This window comes from Sphaeramia orbicularis, chromosome 11 (assembly GCF_902148855.1).
Source record: "Sphaeramia orbicularis chromosome 11, fSphaOr1.1, whole genome shotgun sequence".
NCBI lineage: Eukaryota > Metazoa > Chordata > Actinopteri > Kurtiformes > Apogonidae > Sphaeramia > Sphaeramia orbicularis.
The window spans coordinates 11,381,584-11,405,499 of NC_043967.1; the positions used below are offsets into that span (position 1 = coordinate 11,381,584).

Below are 23,916 nucleotides of genomic sequence, written 5' to 3' on the forward strand. Positions count from 1 at the left end.
TCAAAATGCAGTAATGTCCCATCAGAGTTAAATTTAATTGATTGCCATTCCAACATTTATTTCAATATAAAGTAGCTCCTTGTTTTGGATAGTCCCTTATGGACCAACTAAAGCAAAAATGCATTTAAAAGTAAAAATGTGGGTCAAATTGTCTCTAAAATGTCCCTTCAGAGAGATTTTGAATACCGTTTTTTGACCCTAATCAAGATATTTTTCCTGAGTGTTTTTATTCCTCTTTAGGCATTAAAAAAACCCCAATGCGAATGAAATTTGTTTTATGAACCTATTTTTCATGGAGTTGCAAAAATATCCACTCAGCTGGACATCATGCATTTAATTTTTAAAGCAAAGAAACATGTATTTACTAACACACTGTGTGAAAAGTATGAAATAATTTTTTTTAATGCTGCTAATCTGGTGTTTTGTCACATTTTAACATACTCTAATATCAGTTATTATTCACTTTATGAAGATATTATGCAACAAACAAACAAGCTTTTTTGTTTAAGAAAAATGGTTAATTACAATCTATTAACAATAACAAGCAATTGATTTACCCTCAGACCTGTTACTGTAGATCAGGTTTATCAAGAACAGCAAAGTTACAGTAATGGTATGAATGTCAGTGTATGGGATGATGCATGATGTCCACTGCGTTGGCTGATATGGAACTAAAACAATAAAATCCATGAATATATAAGAGAACCGCTGTAGAATAGCAGTCCACTGTAGTGACCACTATGCATGAAAGGGTTAAAGGTTGTTTTCCATACATCAGTCCACAACATAACCAATCATATTAGCCCTAAATTCTGACAAGTGTAGTTGCAGATGTGTTTTAGTATTAGCACAAAGATCAATAGCCTGAAAAATTGTATCTACTTCATATTAATTTTATTACACACATGCATTATGTTGCTTTGTTAACAGTGCACCTGACTGCCGAGTGTGCAAACAATGACACCCTCTGCATACAGTCTAAAGTTCATTAACTCAACTAGATGGCCCATAAAACTTTACTGCTAAAATAAAACTGAGAATACAAATGGGGTATTTTATGGGTACACACTCAAGGACACAGTTAGGATATAAAAATTACAGCACCCTAACTTTATCAATGACAAGGCATGTGAATGTATTTCACAGCTTTGTAACCCTAACTCAAAGCTGTTGTAAACTTTAGTGTTTTCAATATGTCCACGACTTACAACTTTTTCTTTTAATTCTCAAACATTTGCATATTGTGCTAATCAGTGTCAGTGTCACAGTCTAATCATTTCTATTGAGAAATCGCAGAGCAGCTAACAGTGGCTAACGTAAAGTGCGTCAAGTTACATGGAAATGGCCCAATGAAACCGGAAGTAGATAACAATAAACGTCACCCTTTTCATTTTTTGGAAGTTTAATACACGGAAGTAATAAGTCGATACTTAATAGTCAAAGCTATTCAATAGGCAGTGTTGCACATTTTAATGTATGGTTTACCGATTTTTACGCTAAGTTAAAATACTTCAAAGCTGTTTCTATGGGGAATGTACAAAATATTTTTAGATGTAAAGGTATTTGAAGTTCTTACATATTATTTTGGACGTGTTTGACTGATTCATTGTATTTTTTTTGTAGTTTGTAGAAAATAAAAACATTACGTTACAATCGGTCGGGCTCTTATTGTGACAGGTCTGACCGGAAACTGCGCAGTTTGTGCAGCTGCTTCGACAAAATGTCAGAAGCCCAACGTGGAGGAGGAGAGGAGGATGTGGGTATGCTGACATCTGCAAGCCAGAGGTGTAAGTGGAAGGAGACCGAGGGGAAGCTGTCGAACTACGGACTGAGTCACCTGGAAGAAAACTCCGAGACATGTAACTTGTTGTGAAGGTAAGAACACTTTACTCCACAGGCGAACTCCGCACTTTTCCGACTGACATGTGTTAGTGTAACTGTCACGTACACAATGTTCAAAAACAATCTTGTCACGGGGTTGTGTTTTTCAGAGTAACCTTTGGTGTCACAGTTTGCATTTCTGACTTCCTTTAGTGGAGTTAAACCATTGTTTGGCTCGATATTGGATTTGCAATGAAGTTAATACAAACAGGAAGTCATTACTTAGTTATTAGTTAGTTGTACTTAATCGATTTTCTCAATATCTCCCACTCAGTTATTGCTGCCATACTATACGTATTTAAAATTACGATTATAGAGAGATTAGTATGAGATTTATAAGTGGAATATATGATATGTCGCAAAGGGACGACCTGTTGCTGAACTCTAACTCTGTTCTTTTCTCTGACATGTTTGGTTGTAACACCTGTAGGTCCAGTCTGCTCTCATTACATGCAGTAAATCTCCTGCGGATATTTGTGCAGCTAGATCAGATGTTGAACCTTGAAAACACACTTCAGCCTTACCATTTCATTTCATGTAGTTTAACAACAGTGGAGAGTGAGTTTAACTTTTCCTTTCAAGTGGTGAAGGAAAATGAGAGTTGGTGAAGTGAGTGAGAGAACAGAAGCACTATTAGTTAAAGCTGTCTTCTTTCTTTGTGACTCAGTTCAAGTTGTGTTTATTTGGATGTGTGTCAGAAACCATGAGATGAAAAAGTCTCCATCCAACTTTTAAATTAAGCTGACATCACTCACTGCAGCCAGGCTCCTTTAAAACAGTTGCTGTCAGTGTTGTATACTCTGAATGTAATCAGCTAAGAGCTGTTTGTGTTCTGAAGAGGAGTCAGCAATTCTGATCTGTGAGTTTTTGGCAAACAGGGCAACATCAGCCGGTTAGTGGGAAAACCTGCTTCTTTCAAATGTTTGTGTAACCTGTATCACTGCTGCTTATTGGATGTTGCACATGCTACATCTATCTGTAATGGGCTGTAAGGGTAAATGAGCCATGCATTGCAGCCTGTTCATTCCTGACTAACCATGGAGAGAAATGGGATCTGTTCATGTGCCACAAAGTAGTTAACCTTAATGCTGACATCAAGATGTCTCTTTTTCTTCTCTACATCATGTTGCACTGGGCCATATTTCTCTTTGCTCTCTCCTTTTAGTTTGTTTTTAGTTTAAAAGCATGAAGCAAGCACCAGAGATAGCTGCCTATGAGGCAAATACAAATCTTATTCCTCTCCTCTTTTTTTTTTTATTGTTTCACTACAATTTGCCTAAAAGTGGGGCAGGGTTTAAGCTGCATCCTAAGCTCTGTGTCCCATCCTGTTCCAAATAGCTCCCCAGTAAGGCTATCAGATTCAGAGAGAGTGGAAGGTGTGATGGACAGCCAATAAAAGGGGGTTTTGTTTGCAGGCGTCTCCATTTTGTAACCTCAGGACTCCCAAGTCCTTTGGCCACGGCCCAGGATGGAGTGAAAGGGCTGTGGTGCTGCCATGAAGGACGCCAGTTGAAACTGAGTTTCCTCTGACTCTGAGACTCCACAATGCACTGCAAAAGACCTCCAATCTATAGACTCTCAGAGAGCACTAAGCCTATATGCAGAATTGCCCACTGTTTACATGATTATGAAATGTTCATCCCTGTACCGTTGTAGGGGAGAGGAGAAGGATGGCTAGTGTGTGTGTCTGTGTGCATCTGTATTACTGCTAAGCCTGGCTGGCACTTGCTGGAACTTCTGTAAATGGCACCCTGCTCTAATATTAATGCTGAACAATTATGTGATTACATTCATTGCAATGTAAACATTGCTAAGTGGTTGGCTTTCGCTCTGCAGCCCTTTTCAAATCCTGCCATGCTAAGCTCATCTGTCAGACATGAATGTCTTAATTGCTAGCTTCATGTATCTACAAACCACAGCTAATCCTATTTTTAAAACAGCTCAATAGGCATCTGTACTCGTACAAATATTCCACCCTCCCAGGTTTTTGGGTAACTATTATTGACTGTTTAGAAGAGAACGGAAATCTCTAAAATGAGGAACCTTTCAAAAGAAAAGAAACACATAATTTCATTTTAAAAAAGTCTGCGTGTGTCATGTTCAAAATCCTGACTCACTGTGAATATATTGGGAATCTTGTACAGCTTATGCTTGTACATCTTATATTGAAAACACTTGATGCTTCCACCATGGCAGTATGAGGTTAAATCTCAGATTTTTCTAAAATGATTCAGTTCAGTTCCATTTGTATATAGCTCCAAATGATACTCTTTATGTAGTAAGGTCAAGACATTGTAATAATATTGAGAAGTACAATGTGTCTATGGAACAAGCACTTGATGACAGTGAAAAAGAAAAAAAACTACTTTTTTAAAGGGAAGAAACCTTCACCCGAGTGTGGGCAGCCATCTGCTTTGATTGGTTGGGGTGAGTGGAGTTCAGAAAGTGAAAAGAAAAGCACGGACAGTACAAACAATCACTGCCAGCTCTGGAGACAGGAATACCTTCAGCAAAGGAATAAGGAGAGACAAGTTAGAGAAGAAACAAACTACAGGAGACAGAAGACACAAATAACACACAACGGTGGCCTATAGAGGAGAAGAGAAGAGAGCATCATGGGAGGGACCCCAGCAGTCTAAGTTTACAGCAGCAAAACAATAGGATAGGTCAGGGTCAGCCAAGCCAACTCTGACTATAAGCACTGTACAAAACAAAAGGTTTAAGCCTAATCTGAAAAGTAGAGAGGATGTCTGTCTGCTGAACCCAAAGTGGGAGCTCATTCCACAGGAGAGGAGCCTGATAACTGAAGGATTGGCCTCCCATGATACTTTTCAGAACTCTAGGAACCACAAGTAAACCTGCTCTCTGATGGCTAAGTGTTCTATTAGGATAATATTGCACCATGAGATCTCTTAGATTGGATTGAGCATGGTCATTAAATTCTATACTTGATTTTACAGAGCACCAGTGAAGAGAAGCTAATGTGAGGGCAATGTAATCTCTATTGGTGGTTCCTGTTAGCACTGTGAAGATAATGACTTTTCATTACAATAGTGGTCAATTTTTTTTTCTATTCATATTGTCCTATAATCCTAGCAAAAGTTTATATACACACACAAGCACACCAAATGAAGAATTTATTTATTATCTGTTTATTATCTATTTATGGGCAGTGAAACATACATTGAAAAAAATACAGGGTGGGGAAGCAAAATTTACAATATTTTGAGGCAGGGATTGAAAGACAGTGTATGACCAATTAGTTTATTGAAAGTCATGAGAATTTATTTGCCACAAGAAAATGTACATAATAGAAAATGTTTTTATTCTATGTGTCCTCCTTCTTTCTCAATAACTGCCTTCACACGCTTCCTGAAACTTGCGCAAGTGTTCCTCAAATATTCGGGTGACAACTTCTCCCATTCTTCTTTAATAGTATCTTCCAGACTTTCTCGTAATAGTTTTGCTCATAGTCATTCTCTTTACATTATAAACAGTCTTTATGGACACTCCAACACTCCAACTATTTTTGAAATCTCCTTTGGTGTGACGAGTGCATTCAGCAAATCACAGACTCTTTGACGTTTGCTTTCCTGATTACTCATATGGGCAAAAGTTTCTGAAAAGGTATGGATAATAGGTGTTAGGTATGATTATGACATCAATATGTGTTTGGTTTCAAAACAACCGACATAGTGCCTGCTGAGAAAAAACAACTAAATGTTCATTGTAAATTTTGCTTCCCCACCCTGTATATAAAATTCTTTTTTTTTTTTGCCTTTTTAGGCTTTGGAAACAACAGTTGTACAGGCTAGATTCAACACAAATGACTTTATAATACACAAAGTGTACTCCTTCACTTCTATTGATATCTGTTGTTATTAGTAAATTTCCTGGATTTTAGTATGATATTGATTAGTTTCTTCCATCTATTTTTATACTTGACAATTAATAACCATAATTGTGGTATGGTAGGCCCAGTCCCTGCAAGTCCTCACATGATACAGAAGAATTACATAAGGACCCAAACAGATGACTCTTGAGGTGCTGTTGACTGATTAAATTAAAGCTTCAATTAAAATATATGGAGTTTTTTCAGTTTGATTGCAATGCTTAAACCATGAAAAGACACGCAAACTCTTATTGCTTTGTCAGAACCTCTGAAGTCCCTGAGATGAACCATGTCATACATCATCTTCACTCAGACAAAGGAGAATATTTACAATTAGACTAGATTAGACTATCCATTAATAATTTGTTGGTTGACCTTATCAATCGATTAACGATTAATTGATAAGTGGAAATTTTCCCAAGAACTTGAATTTCTCTTTTGATAGGGTCTATAAGAATAAAAGCTAAATATTGTTTATATACTTCATGAAAAAAGCATGTCATATTCCTTAATGATTGATTTATTGTACCATTGGGGATACAGTACAGGCAATGACATTTATGGAGTAGAACTAAAGAAATTCTGCAGAGAAATTCCATAAAATAAATGGATCTGAAGAGGGGCAGTTTAGAAGAAATGGGCATTTCTGACTTTGCATTACTACCTGACATGATGGAGTCAGATTTCAGCGGAAAGGCTGATAATTGATAGTCGATTAATTGTTTATATCCCTAAATTAGACGTAAGTGGCTTTTCCATTTGTCATCTGTGCAAAACTTTACTGATGTTTACTAAATGTCGAAAAAACAGAAGTGCATAATATTGGTTTTTCCATTAAATCACAAATACGATGATTTATTTATTTATTGCCGCGAGATGACACAAGAAGTCATTCCATAAACATGGCGATGAACATAAATATCATGTTGAGATATATTCATTATTATTATATATTGCCCACTATCCTGTACTAAATAAAAAATGATTTGGTATCCTGGTGTGTCCACACATACCACGCCATGTTTCTTTTAAAACTCTTCTTTGCTTGTTGTAACATCCATCATCATCTATTTTTTTTTTTGTTCATGTGACTCTAGTTGTGGACAAAGGTCTTTCCATTGCAGTTTTGTGTGATATACCAATTTCGCAGCGCCTTGCCAGTGTAAAAACTTGTCATCGAAAAACGATTTTTGGCGAAATTGTCATTTTTCCATTAGGCAAATTTTTATGTGCAACTTATATTCACGCAATTTGAGGGTCAGTGGAAAAGCAACAAAAGACACATGTATCCTCCATGCAGCCTCCTTATGAGAGACATAAAACTAATGCAGCAACCTGGATATGTTATGGCTGGATCTGGCCAGCCTATCTCTAAAACGGCTCATCCTTTCCACTTACCCTCCAATCCTGCGTCCTCAGGGTCACATAGTCCAGGAGAATGATAAGAGGCTGTGCAGAAGGGATTGGGATGCTCTTTCAGCATTGCAAAGAGTTGCATTCCCATATATAAAATGACACACAGCTTGTATGTTTCTGAGAAATGGAAAATGTACACCAAGTATAACATGAACATACACAGAAATGTCATTTTTTAAAATGTTGTGTCCTTTAGACTCACTGCAGCATTTTGCAGAAACTAAAGCTTTTCAGGGGATTGCTGGGACAGCCTGATAATAGGGAATTACAATAGTCCACCCCACGCTAGAAGAAACAAATACTCAGTCTAGTTTTTCTGCATCACTTTGAACCCCCAGTAGGTCTGAATCAGCTGACTGGAAAATGCATAAGACATTAATTTTGTAAGTAAGTGTGAGTAAAAGTTTACAGCTGTAATGAAGTTCTTTAGTTTGAAACATTTCTTACTGCAGTGCTTCACAGGCTTGAATTATTCAGTGCATTACTGGACTGTAAACCATCATTTAGCCTCAGCGGTCTTTGCAATTTGTATTTAATGAGTCTCTTAATGCCGCCCTGAGCCTGTGATTATATTTATGATGTCAGTGTTGATTTCTTACTACTGTTCTGATCTTGTGGTTCAGTGTCCTCAGAGCACCAGGAGTCAATGTAGAGGAAAAACACACTCTCTGTTCAGTAGAATAACTGTGACAGGCTAATGCATGAGGGGAACATTGATTAAAGAGTTCAGTTTTATAAATCTTCCATTGACAGTGTTAATTATGTTGCTTTTTGTGTTTATTTTTTTATTTATTTATTTGTCATGCTTACATTTAGGGCTGCACAATTTGGCCAAAAATAAAATCCCAATGTTTTTCCTCTAAAAACTCGCTTTTCCATTTTGATTAGGGCTGGTTGTGACGTTTTAGCTGGCATGTCGTTTTTGAAGCCCACAATGCAATGCACTGCTCCCACTCTAGCGTGTGATGAAATTTTAGGTGCTGAAATAAGTTGGTTAAGCTGTTGTCTTTCATAGATACCGCCTTCAGGCTGAGTTTGCAGCGAGGAATGATTTGGTCTAGGGATGCAAATTATCGATTAATCCATTAATCATTAGTTGGTTGACCTTATCGATCGATTAACAATTAATTGATAAACGGCGATTTTCCTGAGAACGTGAATTTCTCTTTCGATAGGGTCTATCAGAATTAAAGCTAAACATTGTTTATATACTTCATGAAAAAAGCATGTCATATATCTTAATGATTGATTTCTTGTACCATTGGATACAGTACAGGCAGTGACATTTATGGAGTAGAACTAAAGAAATTCTGCAGAGAAATTCCATAAAATAAATGGATCTGAAGAGGGGCAGTTTAGAAGAAATGCCGTTACTTACTTACTTACTTACTTACTTAATGTGCATTTCTGACTTTGCATCACTACCTGACATGATGGAGTCAGACTTCAGCGGAGATGCTGATAATTGATAGTCGATTAATTGTTTACATCCCTAAATTAGACGTAAGTGGCTTTCCCATTGGTCATCTGTGCAAAACTTTACTGATGTTTACTAAATGTCGAAAAAACAGAAGTGCATAATGTTGGTTTTTCCATTAAATCACAAATGCGATGATTTATTTATTTATTGTCGCAAGATGACACAAGAAGTCATTCCATAAACATGGTAATGAACATAAATATCATGTTGAGATATATTCATTATTATTATATGTTGCCCCTCTAAATAAAAAATGATTTGGTATCCTGGTGTGTCCACACATACCACGCCATGTTTCTTTTAAAACTCTTCTTTGCTTGTTGTAACATCCGTCAACATCTGTTTTTTTTTCTTTTTTTTTTTTTATTCACGTGACTGTAGTTGTGGACAAAGGTCTTTCCATTGCAGTTTTGTGTGGTATACCAATTTCACAGCGCCTTGCCAGTGTAGAAACTTGTCATTGAAAAACAAGTTTTGGCAAAATTGTCGTTTTTCCATTAGGCAAACTTTTATGTGCAACTTATATTCACGCAGTTTGAGGGTCAGTGGAAAAGCAGCGAAAGGCCCCCCATCACCGCCAAAATTTTATCAGTTCTTCCTTGTGCCAGTATCAACATTTCCTGAAAATTTCATGAAAATCCGTCCATAACTTTTTGAGTTATCTTGCTAACAAACAAACAAACACGCACACAAACACACAAAGCAAAGTGATCACAATACCTCCTGGTGGAGATAATTAATTGATAGTCGATTAATTACTTACATACCTAGTTTGGTCTTCATCGGAAACTTTGAAGCCATACGAATTCCACACAACCGACTTGCTCTTGCTTTTTTTAGCCACAAACCTCTCACTCTCCTTAGCAAACGGCATTTTTGTACTGGTGTGTGGAGACCAAAGATTGTGGAGACTGCCAGAGACACAAGAAAGATGAAATCTGATTTGACAATTACCCTTTTATAAATGTCGTCCTCATTAAATAATCAGATTTCGATTTAAAATTCAATTAATCGTCCAGCCCTACTTACATTTAATGCCTGTTTTCACTGTGTTTTTCCCAGACCTGATTTTAAATATTAATGATGATGTTGTGTTTTGTGCCTCTGTCTTCCAGTGGTTCGTGTCCTGTAGGGCACCCTGACACTCAACCGGTCACAGTGCCTCCCCGGGGCTTGCTGCCATGAGGGGCCGCTGCTCTCGAAAACTGGGCGTGCTGGCCAAGGCGATCTTCCTACTGTGGCTGCTGTGGCTGGGCTACCTTTTCTTAGCACGTTCCACTTTTCCCTCCTCCTCCTCTTCCATAGAGGATGATGTTGACGACCATCATGTTGTGGCGCACCAGCGGGACGTAGAAGACAGCCAGCTCGCTAAACCCCTCTACAGTAAACCACTGCCGGACAACAATGCACCAGGGGAGTGGGGTCGGGCCACACACCTCAACCTCAGCCCTGAAGAAAAGAAGCTGGAACAGGACAGTATAGAACGCTATGCTCTCAATATCTACGTCAGTGATAAAATTTCCCTTCACCGGCACATCCAGGACCACAGGATGACTGAGTGAGTAGAACTATTGAGAAATGAGTCAGCGACCCACTAATGGAAACATAGGCCTCGGTTGAGTGAAACTGTTTTGTTTGATCAGATCAATATTTTCTTTATGATTCTAGTAAAAATACTTATAACTACATATCTGGCCTTGAATGCTTTGTGGAGCTAATGGTTTTTCTCCAGTTGTCAGGGATGCATTACTCAATAGAGATTAAGCGGAGCTCTTTACTGGAATCAGTTTTCCACCGTCAGAAACAAGGATGAAAGCTCTTATAATGTATTGCAGGGCTTATTAAGGTTAGTGTAAGCGGCTCTCTGCCTGAATGGATTTATTCCATCCAGAGTTGTTGTCCACAGCTCTTTTCAGCTAAACCTCTGTGATGCTGGCACACACAGTTATGACGAGGATAGCTTTTAGTCATTGTTTTTCTTTTCCGCCTTTGCTTTATCCCTTACTGATTCCCCCCCTAATGAAGCCCAGATGGTGTATCTATCAGTGCGGTGAGAACCATCTTTCATTGGGTTAAAAGTATGCATTTGTACTTTATATTCCTTACATGTACTGTGTGTGATTACATCTTAGCATGCATTTTCTGAATGTCCAGCCCTTAATATGCTGTGATACATTTTTATACTTTGATGTTAAATGTCACACACGGAGAGAGTGAATCTCAGAGGTCACCCAGGGGAAACTAGAATCCCACCTTTTAGAACACAGACAGTATAGGTAGGCAGAGAAGATGCTTTGATCTCACTGCCTGGGAGAAGAAGCTGCCTGGGAGGTTAAAAGCTTAATGGCATTCTGTTGCAGCATCTGGAAGACTTGAAAACAGACTCCAGCACTTAGGGACTTCTGACTTGATTTCACTTTGTGCTAGCAGTCTGAGGTTTTTGACACATGCACAGCCTCCACTACTTTTGGGCATTTTAGAAGCTCAGTAAGGCGTAATAGCAGACATCAGGGAAATCTTTTTTGCTGTGGTTATCTGCCTGTTCATACAGGATGTCCCAAAAAATGTATACGCACTTTAAATAATTGTAAAGTAGGTGTTTATTAAAATGTAGGGATGCACCGATACCACTTTTTTCCAGACCGAGTATGAGTATGAGTATGAGTACTTCAATTTGAGTACTTGCCGATACCGAGTACTGATATGAATACTTAATAATCCCATTCCTGTTCTTAGTTCCTTTTGTAAATGTGCTTTATTGTCGTTGTCATTAGTCTGACTGGAACAAAGTGTTGCTACTGACATTTAATGTGTTGGAATGAGTGTTTCTCAATTAATTCACCAGGGGGCGCTGCTCTGAATTAACCATACTGGACAAATACCACGAAGAAGAGTAAAGTTTTTTGAGAAGAAGGAGAAGAAAGTCAGTAATAACAAACCTGTAGACGACAGAGGCAACACTAATGTGATAGTAATATTGCAGTGTTTTCGCTGGTAAGGTTTAAAAGCGAAGCTTCAGCAGGTAGAGAAAAGAGAAATGAGCGATAAGTTTGGTTTTCACTTCCTCTGGCGGCGGTCTGCACTGCTCCATACTCTTGGTGGTATTCTCCATGTGGGTACTCACCTGCCAGCACCTGGAAAACAGATGGAATGTACGCAGAGGATGGACAGAACGTTGCGTCCGTATCTGCCTGTGTCTTTAACATTACTTGCAGTCAGCATTACTTTTATCACCGTCATTTATTTTGAAAAATCTCCACACTCTTCAAACTCCACACACATTATTCCTCCTCCTCGTACCTGCTGCACTGAACTGTGAATGTCACACGGCTGTAAGTGGTATCGGTGCATTTGTATTGGATATCTTTTACGAGTACAAATACAAGTACACACACTGAGTATCGGAGCCGATGCCTGATACTCATATCGGTATCGGTGCATCCCTATTGAAATTCATTTAATTTTCAAAATGTAATAGAATTTACAAACATCATTTTTTTGTTTTGTCACCTCCTGTTCTCAAGCTGACGTCCGTTCTGGTCCAGACACTGCTGACAATGTGGAACAATGGAATCGCACACATCACAAAACAGTATCCTTGGTATTTGTGCGCATTCATGTTCAATGGCTGCTCTAAATTCAGCGACTGTTGCAGGTCTCATAGCGTAGACTTTGTCTTTTAGGTATCCCCATTAAAAAAGGCTAGTGGTGTGAGGTCTGGTGAACTTGCCAAACAGGTGGATCGGATGGAGGGGTTTCATTGAATGCCCTCCACATTCATCAGAGAGCAGCCATTGAACGTGAATGCAAGCAAATACCAAGGGAATTGTTTCGTGATGTGTGCGGTTCCATTGCTTGGCGTTGTCAGCAGTGTCTGAACCAGAACGGACGTCAGTTTGAGAACAGGCGGTGACAAAAACAATAAAATGATGTTTGTAAATTCTATTACATTTTGAAAATTAAATGAATTGTAAGAAACACCTACTTTACAATTATTTAAAGTGTGTATACATTTTTTGGGACACCCTGTATTGGTGGATGATACATGACACAGTGGTGAGACTGGTGTCCATTAGCTTCCTACTCTGTGTAATTATACTTAGAATAAGAAAGAGTGATTCATGCTAAACACACAAGGGAGTACCACACCCCAACAAGAAGACAGTAGCAAGAGTGTGTGTGTATTGTATGAGCACAACCTCTAGTAAAATCAGAATTAGATAGACAGACTGATAAGACGCAGGTTCAAGGTGAGGCATCGGATTTCTGAAACAACTCATGCATAGTAATATCAGTATTTTAAAATGTGTGTGGTTTGAGCTGAGAGAGTTTGAGGAAGTTGATAAGCAGCCACCGCCTAAAACTAACTGTCATTGTCTGTCTTTTTTGGGTCAGCTGCTTCACTTAAACTTATGTTTTCAAATATTACCAGTCCTTGAAAAGTCATGACAATGCTTAGAATTATGTGGTAAAAGCCTGTATCTGTGTATGAACAAGTGTTGTGCTTAAATTCTGATCTTCATTATAACTAATACACATAGAATAACAGGACAAATAGGTGCTAATTTCCTCCTCTCTGTTGTCAAACTGTGCCAGGTGTCTGCTTGGCATATGCCTAGCAACAAAAGTGTTTTGTGCCTCCAAGCAGATTTATTTTAAGGTTGTGTCTGTTTGCCAGTTGTGCGTATTCCATAATTACATCCTCCTGGGAACGGAAGTGGCAGATTCATTTTGTGCTGCTCTTTCCACCACGACACTTACTGCAACATTTTAAACAACAGTATTTTTAAAGGAGAAAGAAACGGCTCACTTGATTGGTCGTGACTATCACTCGTCAGTAACATATTCCTTGTGATCTTGCCCTTCATCCAGTAATTACATAGTTGTGGCCTGGGCCTCTCGTGACAGAATCCCAAAGTCATTCAGCCTGTGCCAGCGGTTGCTCTGTCTCTGTGTATATTATCTGATTCACAGAAACACAGCTTGGCCCAGCTCGCACCCCATGCTCTCCGTCTTTTGTTCTCATTCTCTCAAGTTTTGGTTTGTCCAGATTTGTTGAGACTAATTTGAGTTTTTGTCTGTGTCCCCTCACTCTTTCTCTCTCTCTCTCTCTCTCTTTCTCTCTCTGTTCTGCCCTTTTCGTCTCTGTTTGCTCAAGTTTCTGTGGTCTCTCCCAGAGCACTGCTGTGGTATGTTGCTCATTGGTGTAACACCCTCCCCGCCCCCATCGTGTTTTTGCGGCCCTTTATTGTTTTAATGACTGCCATCTGGATTAAGATCAGACACCTCCTCCTGCCTTTATAGCTGCAGAAGTGTCTCTGCTCACATATATAAATATCCTGAGTTCTTCCAGACAGGATGCCTCTTTTTTTTTGGTGAATTCACATTATACATATGTACTTCTGCTCACATTATGCATAACTCTGTCTCTTCTCTCACCTTCCTGACACCCACACATAAAGATGCCGAAGCAAGAAATTTGACTACCGACGGTTACCCACCACCTCAGTGATCATAGCGTTCTACAACGAGGCCTGGTCCACGCTGCTGAGGACGATTCACAGTGTCCTGGAAACCACACCTGCCATCCTCTTAAAAGAGATTATCCTCATTGATGACTACAGTGATCGAGGTTTGACACCCTTAAATAAACAAATGTATTTTCTTTTTTTTGATCCGGGTAAAAATAAAATCAACAGAAATAAGTGTTTTAAGCTTAGTTTAAAAAGCATGCTGATCACTGACAGTTTTGTCCTAGTTTTTTCTAAAGCAGACAAAGTAAACCTCCAGTGGGCTTTGATTTCAGAGTCATAGACAGAGTGGAAGGGAATAAGTTAAGCAATGGAGTGGTATTTATAGAAGGAGGTGCTATATATGGTGCAAAGAAAAGATAAGGCTTCTGGACACAAGCCTGAAAGCAATTAGAAAACTCTGAAATGAGATGGGATGCATTCCTTTAATGACAGACCAGACTGTGAAGATACTTCCGGACATGCTGTGGGTTGCTGCTTTATTTAGCTGATTTCTAAGGGCTGTAATGTTATGAAAGAGCTCTGTAATAGAAATGGATAGAAACAATATAATTTATGTGTACTGTTCTGTGATAGTAGCAGTAACTTAGTAGTAGCAGTGACATTTTTCTTTAATAATAACTTCCAAATTCAATACTGTCTTATTTTAGGCCAGCTGATGAGGCAGTTCTAAATAATGTATATTATCCATAAATCTCTAATGTTACTGCCATGTCTTAACATCTATATGGTGTAGTACACGTGTGAACTTGAGCACGGTGGTTCAGTCATGACCTTGGAAACACAATACGTGCGACAAAACAGACTTCACTCCAATTACCACCTCCCTACCACCTCTTCTGGTCTTCATCACGGAATGGAAGGGGAACTGATTTGTGCAGACGTGTGCCTACTGAAATGATACTACATCTTAGAAACTAGATCTAGGAGTAGTTTCATGTCTGTCTGCATTAATGGAATTAGTATTCAGTCCCTGCCAGTCTGTCTGTGTGTATCAGAGACATTACCCTATAATGATGACTTCAGTGTGCACCGAGCTCCCATGACATCATTTCCTCTGACCAAATGGAATGCTAGACATGCCACTCCCCGACCTCAAACCAGTTACTCCAGGCAGAACGAAAGACAGACAGACAGACAGACAGACAGACTGTCACTGGATGACTGACAGGTTTCCAAGATGGTCGGACAAGAAAGATAGACGAAAGAGATTTCCCTGATGATACTCTGTGTCTTGATATTAAGAGAAGCAGGTGGTCTAACCTGCATTCGTTATTAATTATTAATGTTTTAATTGAATCAAACAACCTAAGTCACATGAAAAACGTCTAATGGAAAAAGCTGTTAAATCACAGTGAAAACCTGATGTTTTTTAGTCTATAGCAAAGTTATAATAGTTTTGGATTTTTCATTATAGTTTAGTTTTATTTAGTTTAGACTTTTTTTTTCTGTAACTCAGTTTCAGTTAGTTTTTAGAGCAGGTTTGCTAGTTTTTATTTGTTTCTGTTTTTTCTAAATGCTTAGTTTTACTTTTGTTTTAGTATTAGTTTTAGTTTTTTCATATCTTTTATCTTCCTCACCGTTGTATTCAAACAAATCCAATACAGGACTCTGCTGCTTTCTCCCTACTGTAGTCTCAATTTTTCCAGGTAGAGTAAGGAAGAGAAGCCGACTTTAAACAACAAGTATTGTGAAGTGATGGACCATGAAGCGCCATATGGTGCCAGCAGCTAAGATTACTCGAGCGAAATAAATCGATTTCATATCAGTCCGACATTGACAAAAATGAAGGGAATTTTATCCATAACTTTTACACGTTTTAGTTAGTTTTGTAAGCACACCATACAGTTTCCGTTTGTTATCGTTTTTTCTTTTAATTATATTTTTATTTATTTCAGTTAACGAAGATGTTTTTTCAATTCTAGTTTTTGTCATTTTGTTAGTATTTGTTAACAATTATAACCTTGGTCTATAGCTTATTATTTTTGATTTTGTAGTCTCCAAATGTAGCTCATGCTCGAAATTTCAGCAGTTTTCAGTTAAAATAAATGATAATGCAGCTTCATTCCACTGCATTTGTAAGTTTGCAATTGTTGTTAACGTGTTGCTCAAAGTTAATATTAATGACTTGGTAGTAGCTGGTCTAGTGTGGAAATGAAGCCACTTTTCCAAGCTTTTGTGTTGAGATATGGAGTAGAGCAGTAGAACTGCATTCACATTGCATCTGATCAGTGATTGGTAATTATAGCTGTCAATCATATGTCACGTCTGAAAACACCTGTGATCAGACAAAATCTGCATCACAATAGAGGACAATTTCAAGAGCCTGACAACACTTGTAGGAGTAGATGTAGAGATCTGATGTCCTCTTAGACCGCGTGAATTATAATATGAAAAGGTAATTGTGGATTTTTTGTGAGCACTGCATCACCTGCTCTTGATTTAAGATACTGTTACGTACTACTGATGAGTATGGACCAAAGTTTATATCCACTTTGCTAAAAGATAAGATTTAGTTGGTTGCAATTTGTAACTTCATCACTAGATGTCACTAAATATTACACACTTATACATTTTGATATTTTGTATCTTACTTAATGTGTACAAATGGGATGATGTTTTCACTTGTTAAAGATAAAACATTTACATTTAAAGCAGAGAAATGCCTTCATGATTAGTCTGTTTTTGTGTCTGTTAACAATATTAGGCTACCTGAAATCTCAACTGGCTGACTACATCAGTAATCTGGAACGTGTTCGACTCATCCAAACCAACAAAAGGGAAGGACTTGTTCGTGCACGTCTCATTGGTGCCACCTATGCTACTGGAGACGTACTTACATTTCTGGACTGCCACTGCGAATGTGTCCCTGGATGGATCGAGCCTCTTTTGGAAAGGTGGGTTGTTGAGGTAGATGAGATGAGTAATGACTAGGGATGTAATGATTACCGGTATGATGATAAACCGTGGTAAAATTCTTGACGGTTAGTATTACCGTTTGAATTCTAATTATCATGATAACTGTGTTTGATTACCACACTTTCAACTCAAACTTGATATGGAAAATGGTCAAACAATGGCTTTAAGGTGCCATCTTTAATGCACATTTGTTTGTTTGATGTTGCATGTTAATATTTGAATGTTTCTGCCAGCAGAAAGTACATTGTGCCTGTTATTTTATTTGGTGGTGGTGGTGGTGGTGGTGGTGGGGGTTTGTTTCTTTTTTTTTTTTTCAAAATACAACTTGGTTAAATTATTTGAGGTTGTGTATAAGACAAGAACTTTTTGAACATTTCAAGCACATTTCAACAATACCGTGATAATAATGATAACTGTGATAATTTTGGTCACAATAACCGTGATATGAAATTTTCACATTGTTACATCCTTAGTAATGACTGTCTTTCAGAAAAATAGAAACTCTTGTCATGTTGTTGTCTGTTCTTCCCTCTCTGTGCTTTGTTTAGGATCAGTGAGAATAAAAGTACCATTGTGTGCCCTGTCATTGACACTATTGATTGGAACACCTTCGAGTTTTATATGCAAACTGATGAGCCGATGATCGGAGGATTTGACTGGAGACTCACCTTTCAATGGCACTCAGTTCCCGAAGTGGAGCGTAAGAGGCGAAAGTCTCGCATTGACCCCATCAGGTGACAGTTTGATACTTCTACAAGGTCACAGGATCACTTTATCAGATTGGCACGCAGCAACGTAGAACTCCAAATGCAATACACCTCTCATGGTTACATTGTCACTCAAACTGTTTTATTACTTGCTTATTATATTCAGCCTCTATTACAAACACATCAGAAACTACATTAACTTATACATGAAGATACAATCCATAACATCTCTTCCCCTGAAGTGGAATCAATGTATTTTTATTCATCAAACATACAAAAAGTAAGACAAACACTGAGACATATAACATAGGACGCCACAAAAAGTAAATAAATAAATAAATGAAAAGAAAATTGAAAGGTTCCACTATGTACACACATTAACCAGAGTCAAGGTGCATTGTCAGCTGTTCTACAAAAGAAATAAAAGGTTCCCATACCACATTTAACTTCCCCATTGATCTATTCAGTGTGTATCTAATCTTTTTTTTTTTTTTATTTGAACAATTAACATTGAACAGTAAATATACATAATAGTATACAACAACAAGGGTAGAAAGTTCCATGATTCACAAAATCTTTTACATTATATAGAGAAATACATGTAAGTGAAAACATTAGGAAAGAAAAATAAATAAATAAATAAATAAAAATAATAAAATAAATAAAAATAAATAAAAATATGTAATAAAAATAAAAAATTGCTCGAGGAATAAATAGAAATTATACAAATTGAATAAGATTATACATTTGACATATTTTTTTTGTTTTATTTGCTTAAGAATTTATACTGTTTCTCAAATTGTCTACGTAATTGGAAAAAAGGGCTTTGAAAACAGTGATGTTTGGACATTGATGTGCAAATTTGGAGCAATGAATGTGAAATTTGGCAAAAATAATCAAAAGGTCAATAATATATCTTTTTTCTGGAGTTATTTTATCAATGTGTGATAGGCCAAATAAAATGTGTTGAAAGTTCAATTTACACGAAGAGTCAATTTTTGTGTTTATAAAATTATTTAAATCAATCCAAAATATATGTGTGTAGGTGCAATCCCAAAATAAATGACATATTGTTTCCTCTGCGTTGCTGCAAAAAGAACAAAGAGTATTAATATTTCTTTTATATTTACTCATATAGGTCTTCACCGGATAACATCTATGGATCAATTTAAAAGTAACTTCTCGTACCTTATTAGTAATAATAAATTTCTTTGACAGGATCCAAGTGTTTTTCCAGTTTATGTCATAGTAAATATTATTCCAATAAAAAACAGCTGCAGGTTTGGAAACAATATCTCTTTGAATAATTTCTCTAATACATTGATTAGTGGCTTTATCACTCAGTAAAGGACAGATATTACCAATATATATGTTAACAGGATTTAGTTCTGGGACAATACAACTTTTACCTTTAGGAGCAGACATAGTGTGTATCTAATCTTTTCTTTTTTAAGGAAAAACATGACATCACATATCCATCTGCCAAAGGAGGGGGGTTTGTCATTCTTCCAATTTAAAAGAATGAGTCGCTGTACTAAAAGGGAGGAGTAGGCTGTACTGAAGTGGATTCTTTTAAAGATCAACTTAATGCTGAATCTTTTACACAGCAGAGAGGTTTAAGTATTTTGTGCACATAGTCAGAGTTAGGTGTGGTCCAGTCAGCTGTGGACAGGATCAATAGCCTGGGTGTAGTACCTCTGAACTTGTAATAATGCAGTTCACATCCTCTAAATGTGGTGCATTATGTAGTTGAGTAACTGTATGGTTGTAAATTAAAAAAAAGAGCTTAGTTATTTCAGTATGAGCTGTGGGTTTGTGTGCAGTCCTGCTCATACCATGTTCATTACACTTCCTGTCACCTGGGGAAAAAAATACCCCAATTTAAATAACATTGTTTTTCTATTGTATTTCTTCTAGGTCTCCTACAATGGCAGGAGGATTATTTGCTGTGAGCAAGAACTACTTTGAGTACCTGGGAACATATGATATGGGGATGGAGGTGTGGGGAGGAGAGAACCTGGAACTTTCCTTCAGGGTGAGTTCAAAGCGTAGCCACTGTTTTACTGCTGCCAGGCCACTTTGTAAAATGAGGCTCGGGTGAAGCATGAAGAGACGGTGTAAGATGGAACCGGATTAAGAAGTCTCTATCATTTTACCACAGTCACTAAGGCTGTGTTCAAACTGCCAGCCTTAGGTTATTTGCAGGTTGTAGATTTATTCCCCGGATCAAATTTTTTTGTTTAGCTCCTCACTTTTTAAAAAAAATGTATTAAATGTAGCTCATATCAAATTTCAGTCTGAAATGGTCATGATCTTGAACTGCCACATGTATAAAAGCACTGGTTTCTGCAGTGGTGTTCCTTCAATAAATATACAAATGCACATGGTGAAAAATACGAAGTTTAGCTGAGTTGAGCAAGTTTTTAGTGAAAAATATGTAACAGTCAGTGTTTTACAATCCATGTATCATTCGTTCATTTGTTTTTCAATTTAAAACCAAAAATCAAAAAACAAAAAAAAGACTCGTTTTTTTGTTTTTTCAATTTCAAAACGAGAATGAAAAATGTATAACGGTTCATTTTTACATTTCCTGATTTTGTGCTCAAATGAAAAATGGAAAAAACGGATAACGACCGTTTAATCCGATTTTGCTATTTTGAGTATAGTTAAGCTGTCTGACCTGGAAGTAGTCGTAACTAGGGAAAAAATAAACAAACGGAATCATGGCCGGACTGGAGGAATATTTTGCTGTAATTAAGCAGCTGTTTGATACAGAAGTGAATTGCATTCACACAAAAAAATAAATTCGGCTCAATTTTTCTGAATTAACAAGATAAACAGCAGCTTAATTATAGCAAAATATTCCTCCAGTCCGGCCATGATTCCATTTGTTTATTTTTTCCATAGTTACGACTACTTCCGTGTCAGACAACTTAACTATATTGAAAACAGCAGAATCGGATGAAACAGTCGTTATCCGTTTTTTTTGCCATTTTTCATTTGAGCACAAAATCAGGAAATGTAAAAATGAACCGTTATCCGTTTTTCATTCTGGTTTTGAAAATGAAAAACAAAAAAAAACGAGTCATTTTTTTGTGTTTGGATTTTTGGTTTTAAAAATCAAAAATCACTTGAAAAGGAGTGGGAGGAAGTATATTTTATTTAATCCCACCCCTTCAACACTCAAACATGTTACTGCAGATCCGATTTATATAGAACAGCAAAGTTACACTGATGGTATGAATTACAGTGGATGGAATGATGCATAAGCGTCCACTGTGTTGGCTGATATGGAACTAAAACAACAAAACCCATGAATATACAAGAGAATGGCTTTGGATAGCTGTCTACTGTAGTGACCAGTGTGCATGAAAGGGTTAAGTACTCATATCAGTACTCGTTATCGGCAATTAATCAAATGTAAGTACTTGTACTCGGTTCTGGAAAAAAGTGATATATCCCTAACTGAAACTGCACCCTGATATCCACCTGTACTGTGTTTTGAAGTCGATGTCACTTTTTACTTGTTTATGCCAATCTGTCAATCACATTGGCACAGATTTTAGGTTGTGTGAGAGTTTGTAGCAGATGAAAGAACAAGCAGTGCAGATAGTGTGTGCAGGATTTGTAGGTGTGTATGTTGCTGCAATGCGAAGATGATCCCCTGAGTGATGTGTTATTCATGTGGAAATAAAAATGCCTCTTACTGGGACTTTTTGCTATAAATAATTTATGCATAGTGAACTGGTCTTCAACTCTGTTTGGAAATGTTTAAAAAGTATTAAATGCCTGGTGATTTGAGCTCTTTACTGTTGATATATGGTAATGATGTGGCCTCATGTAATTGAAGGATAGCTCTGCTGAGTATTAAGAAGTACTTTGTTAATAATTTTTCATATTTTAAGGGTGTTGTTCTTTTTTTTTTCATCATTTTTGTAGTCTCTGGTGAAAGATCAAGCAATTATATGATGCAAATTACTACAATATATTCATGCTGTATTGAACTGCTTTCATAGAACAAAAAGCAATGGCTGAATTTTCATGGTGTGAAAGAAGGCAGGGAACACACAGCTTTGTCTGTCGTTCAAGTCGATCATTAGCATTGATTCAGTGTGCAAATATTACCATTTCATTCAATGTCCGTTTTATATTCTTGCTCATGTAAAAACTGTGTACCATAATTTGCAGAAAAACTGATCCCTGCAGCTCTAGAAATACATTTATGTAGTGTAATTGCAAACTTCAAGCTGTCGGTTTATGTATCTGCTCACAGACTTAATGGTAAGTTGCATTCAAATGACCAATAATGCCAGCCCAACCATGGGAAATTATCATAGCTAAGCCTCTGTTGTGTTCAAGAAAATGGTGCATGACTGTGTGTAATTTCTCCAAATTTCTCTCGCTGTTTTATTGTAACAGTCATTATAGTTAGAAGACAGTTCCACACTGTTAGTTGTCAATACATGGTTTTCCTTATTATCATTCATCAAATTATGTGCCATTCCTTTAAGGGATTTAAGAATTTATATGTAAATACTGGATTTAAAGGGTATTTGGGAGGATCTAACTGTGAGGATGGAATAGAATATAAAAATATATGATCATGTTTTAGTGTGTAATTGTATAAAATTATGAGTTGTTGTGTTATCTTTGGATGAGCTGTTGTTATTGACAGAGCAAGCTGGTAGGCTTTGATGAATATGCAGCCATGTTTCTACGGTATCTCAGAAAGTTTTTCCTCTTTTTATTGTTTTGTAGTAAGTGGCATCAAGGTGGATACCTGTGGCCTCTGAGGTTCGTAGTGTTGAAAAGGTATAAATCTGAATTTAAATAAATGTACAAGTTGAAGTCTAAAAAACACAAAATGGACATATTAAACATTTCCAGTGTTACTGAGGGGTTTTTCACAGCCACCATAGGTGAGTGTGTGGGGATACTCAGGTGGATCCTGTACTTTCACCACCGGATGGCACTAAATAAAACACACAGAACTTTCAAACTGAGGCATGAAGTCATGAAACAGAAAAATATTACACCCTTTTTGGTCTGAGAAGAGTTCACCCACTACTTCCTGTTGTGTTTCACCATGTCAGGTGTGGCAGTGTGGGGGCAGCCTGGAGATTCATCCCTGTTCTCATGTGGGCCACGTGTTCCCTAAGAAGGCCCCTTACGCACGGCCAAACTTTCTTCAAAACACTGTAAGAGCTGCTGAGGTTTGGATGGACTCTTATAAACAACACTTCTACAACAGGAATCCCCCAGCGAGAAAGGTAGGGCACTTATGAATTGGAATTGATGTAACTGAGTTTTCCAAACGCATGGTGAGTTTGCTGACCCAGAAACTTTATTGACCACATTTGGGCAAATATATTCCCAAAGCACAGAGATGGTTCTCATTCATTCAGCCTGAGCTAAATTGAGGCTTTGCTGCACCATGTTTCACCAGGCGGCACCGTGTTCATATTGTATGGTGAGTTGTTCAGCTTTGATGTTAGGATTAGATATTTCATATGATATGATTCACCTGTCAAGGTGTCGGCACATGATGAAATACTGTCTGTCTGACTGGGTCAGGAGTATGTGTGTGTGGACGTGCACATGCACATAAGCATGTGCACTGTGTGTGTGTTGTGCCTCTCAGGTTCTGAGTATTGGGCACCATCAAAAATTAATGTATCTCAGTTTCACCTAACTGAAAAAGTACATTATTAATGTCAGGGATCTTTGATCAAACAATAAATTAGCTGGTCAGGGGGAGATTGAACACAGTGATGCCAGAACACCCACATCAAATCTATGTTCCCATCATACAACCTGAAAGACAGTGCTCTTTTTATGTCACTGGGTCAGTGACAGGAAGCACAGTCTCTGCTTTCATATGTTCAATTAAAAAGGGTTCAAAGTGAACTAACACCATTATTTAGAGGACCTGGTCCAAAACTTCAGCTTTGTGCTAATAATACTCTACCAGACTATGTTATGCTTTACATTGTCCATTATGTACCAACTTTGAGTAATAACAATAAAACTGTTATTTTAAAAAGACTTTGGGAGAATATTTCAGAGATGAATGTAAAAAGTGTTCATGTT

General features: G+C 37.5%; 1 protein-coding gene across 1 annotated transcript in view; it reads left to right on the plus strand.

The window, feature by feature from the left end:
- Window positions 1–1,722: 1,722 nt before the first annotated feature.
- poc1bl (POC1 centriolar protein homolog B (Chlamydomonas), like) overlaps window positions 1,723–23,916 on the plus strand; it is a 36,095-nt gene continuing 13,901 nt past the window's right edge. Inside the window, exons 1-7 of the mRNA XM_030147818.1 lie at window positions 1,723–1,875; window positions 9,785–10,227; window positions 14,132–14,301; window positions 16,908–17,097; window positions 17,668–17,853; window positions 19,744–19,861; window positions 22,920–23,096. Of these exons, the coding sequence (XP_030003678.1) occupies window positions 9,851–10,227; window positions 14,132–14,301; window positions 16,908–17,097; window positions 17,668–17,853; window positions 19,744–19,861; window positions 22,920–23,096 (1,218 nt within the window). The 5' untranslated portion in view covers window positions 1,723–1,875; window positions 9,785–9,850. The remainder of the gene's footprint in view (window positions 1,876–9,784; window positions 10,228–14,131; window positions 14,302–16,907; window positions 17,098–17,667; window positions 17,854–19,743; window positions 19,862–22,919; window positions 23,097–23,916) is intronic.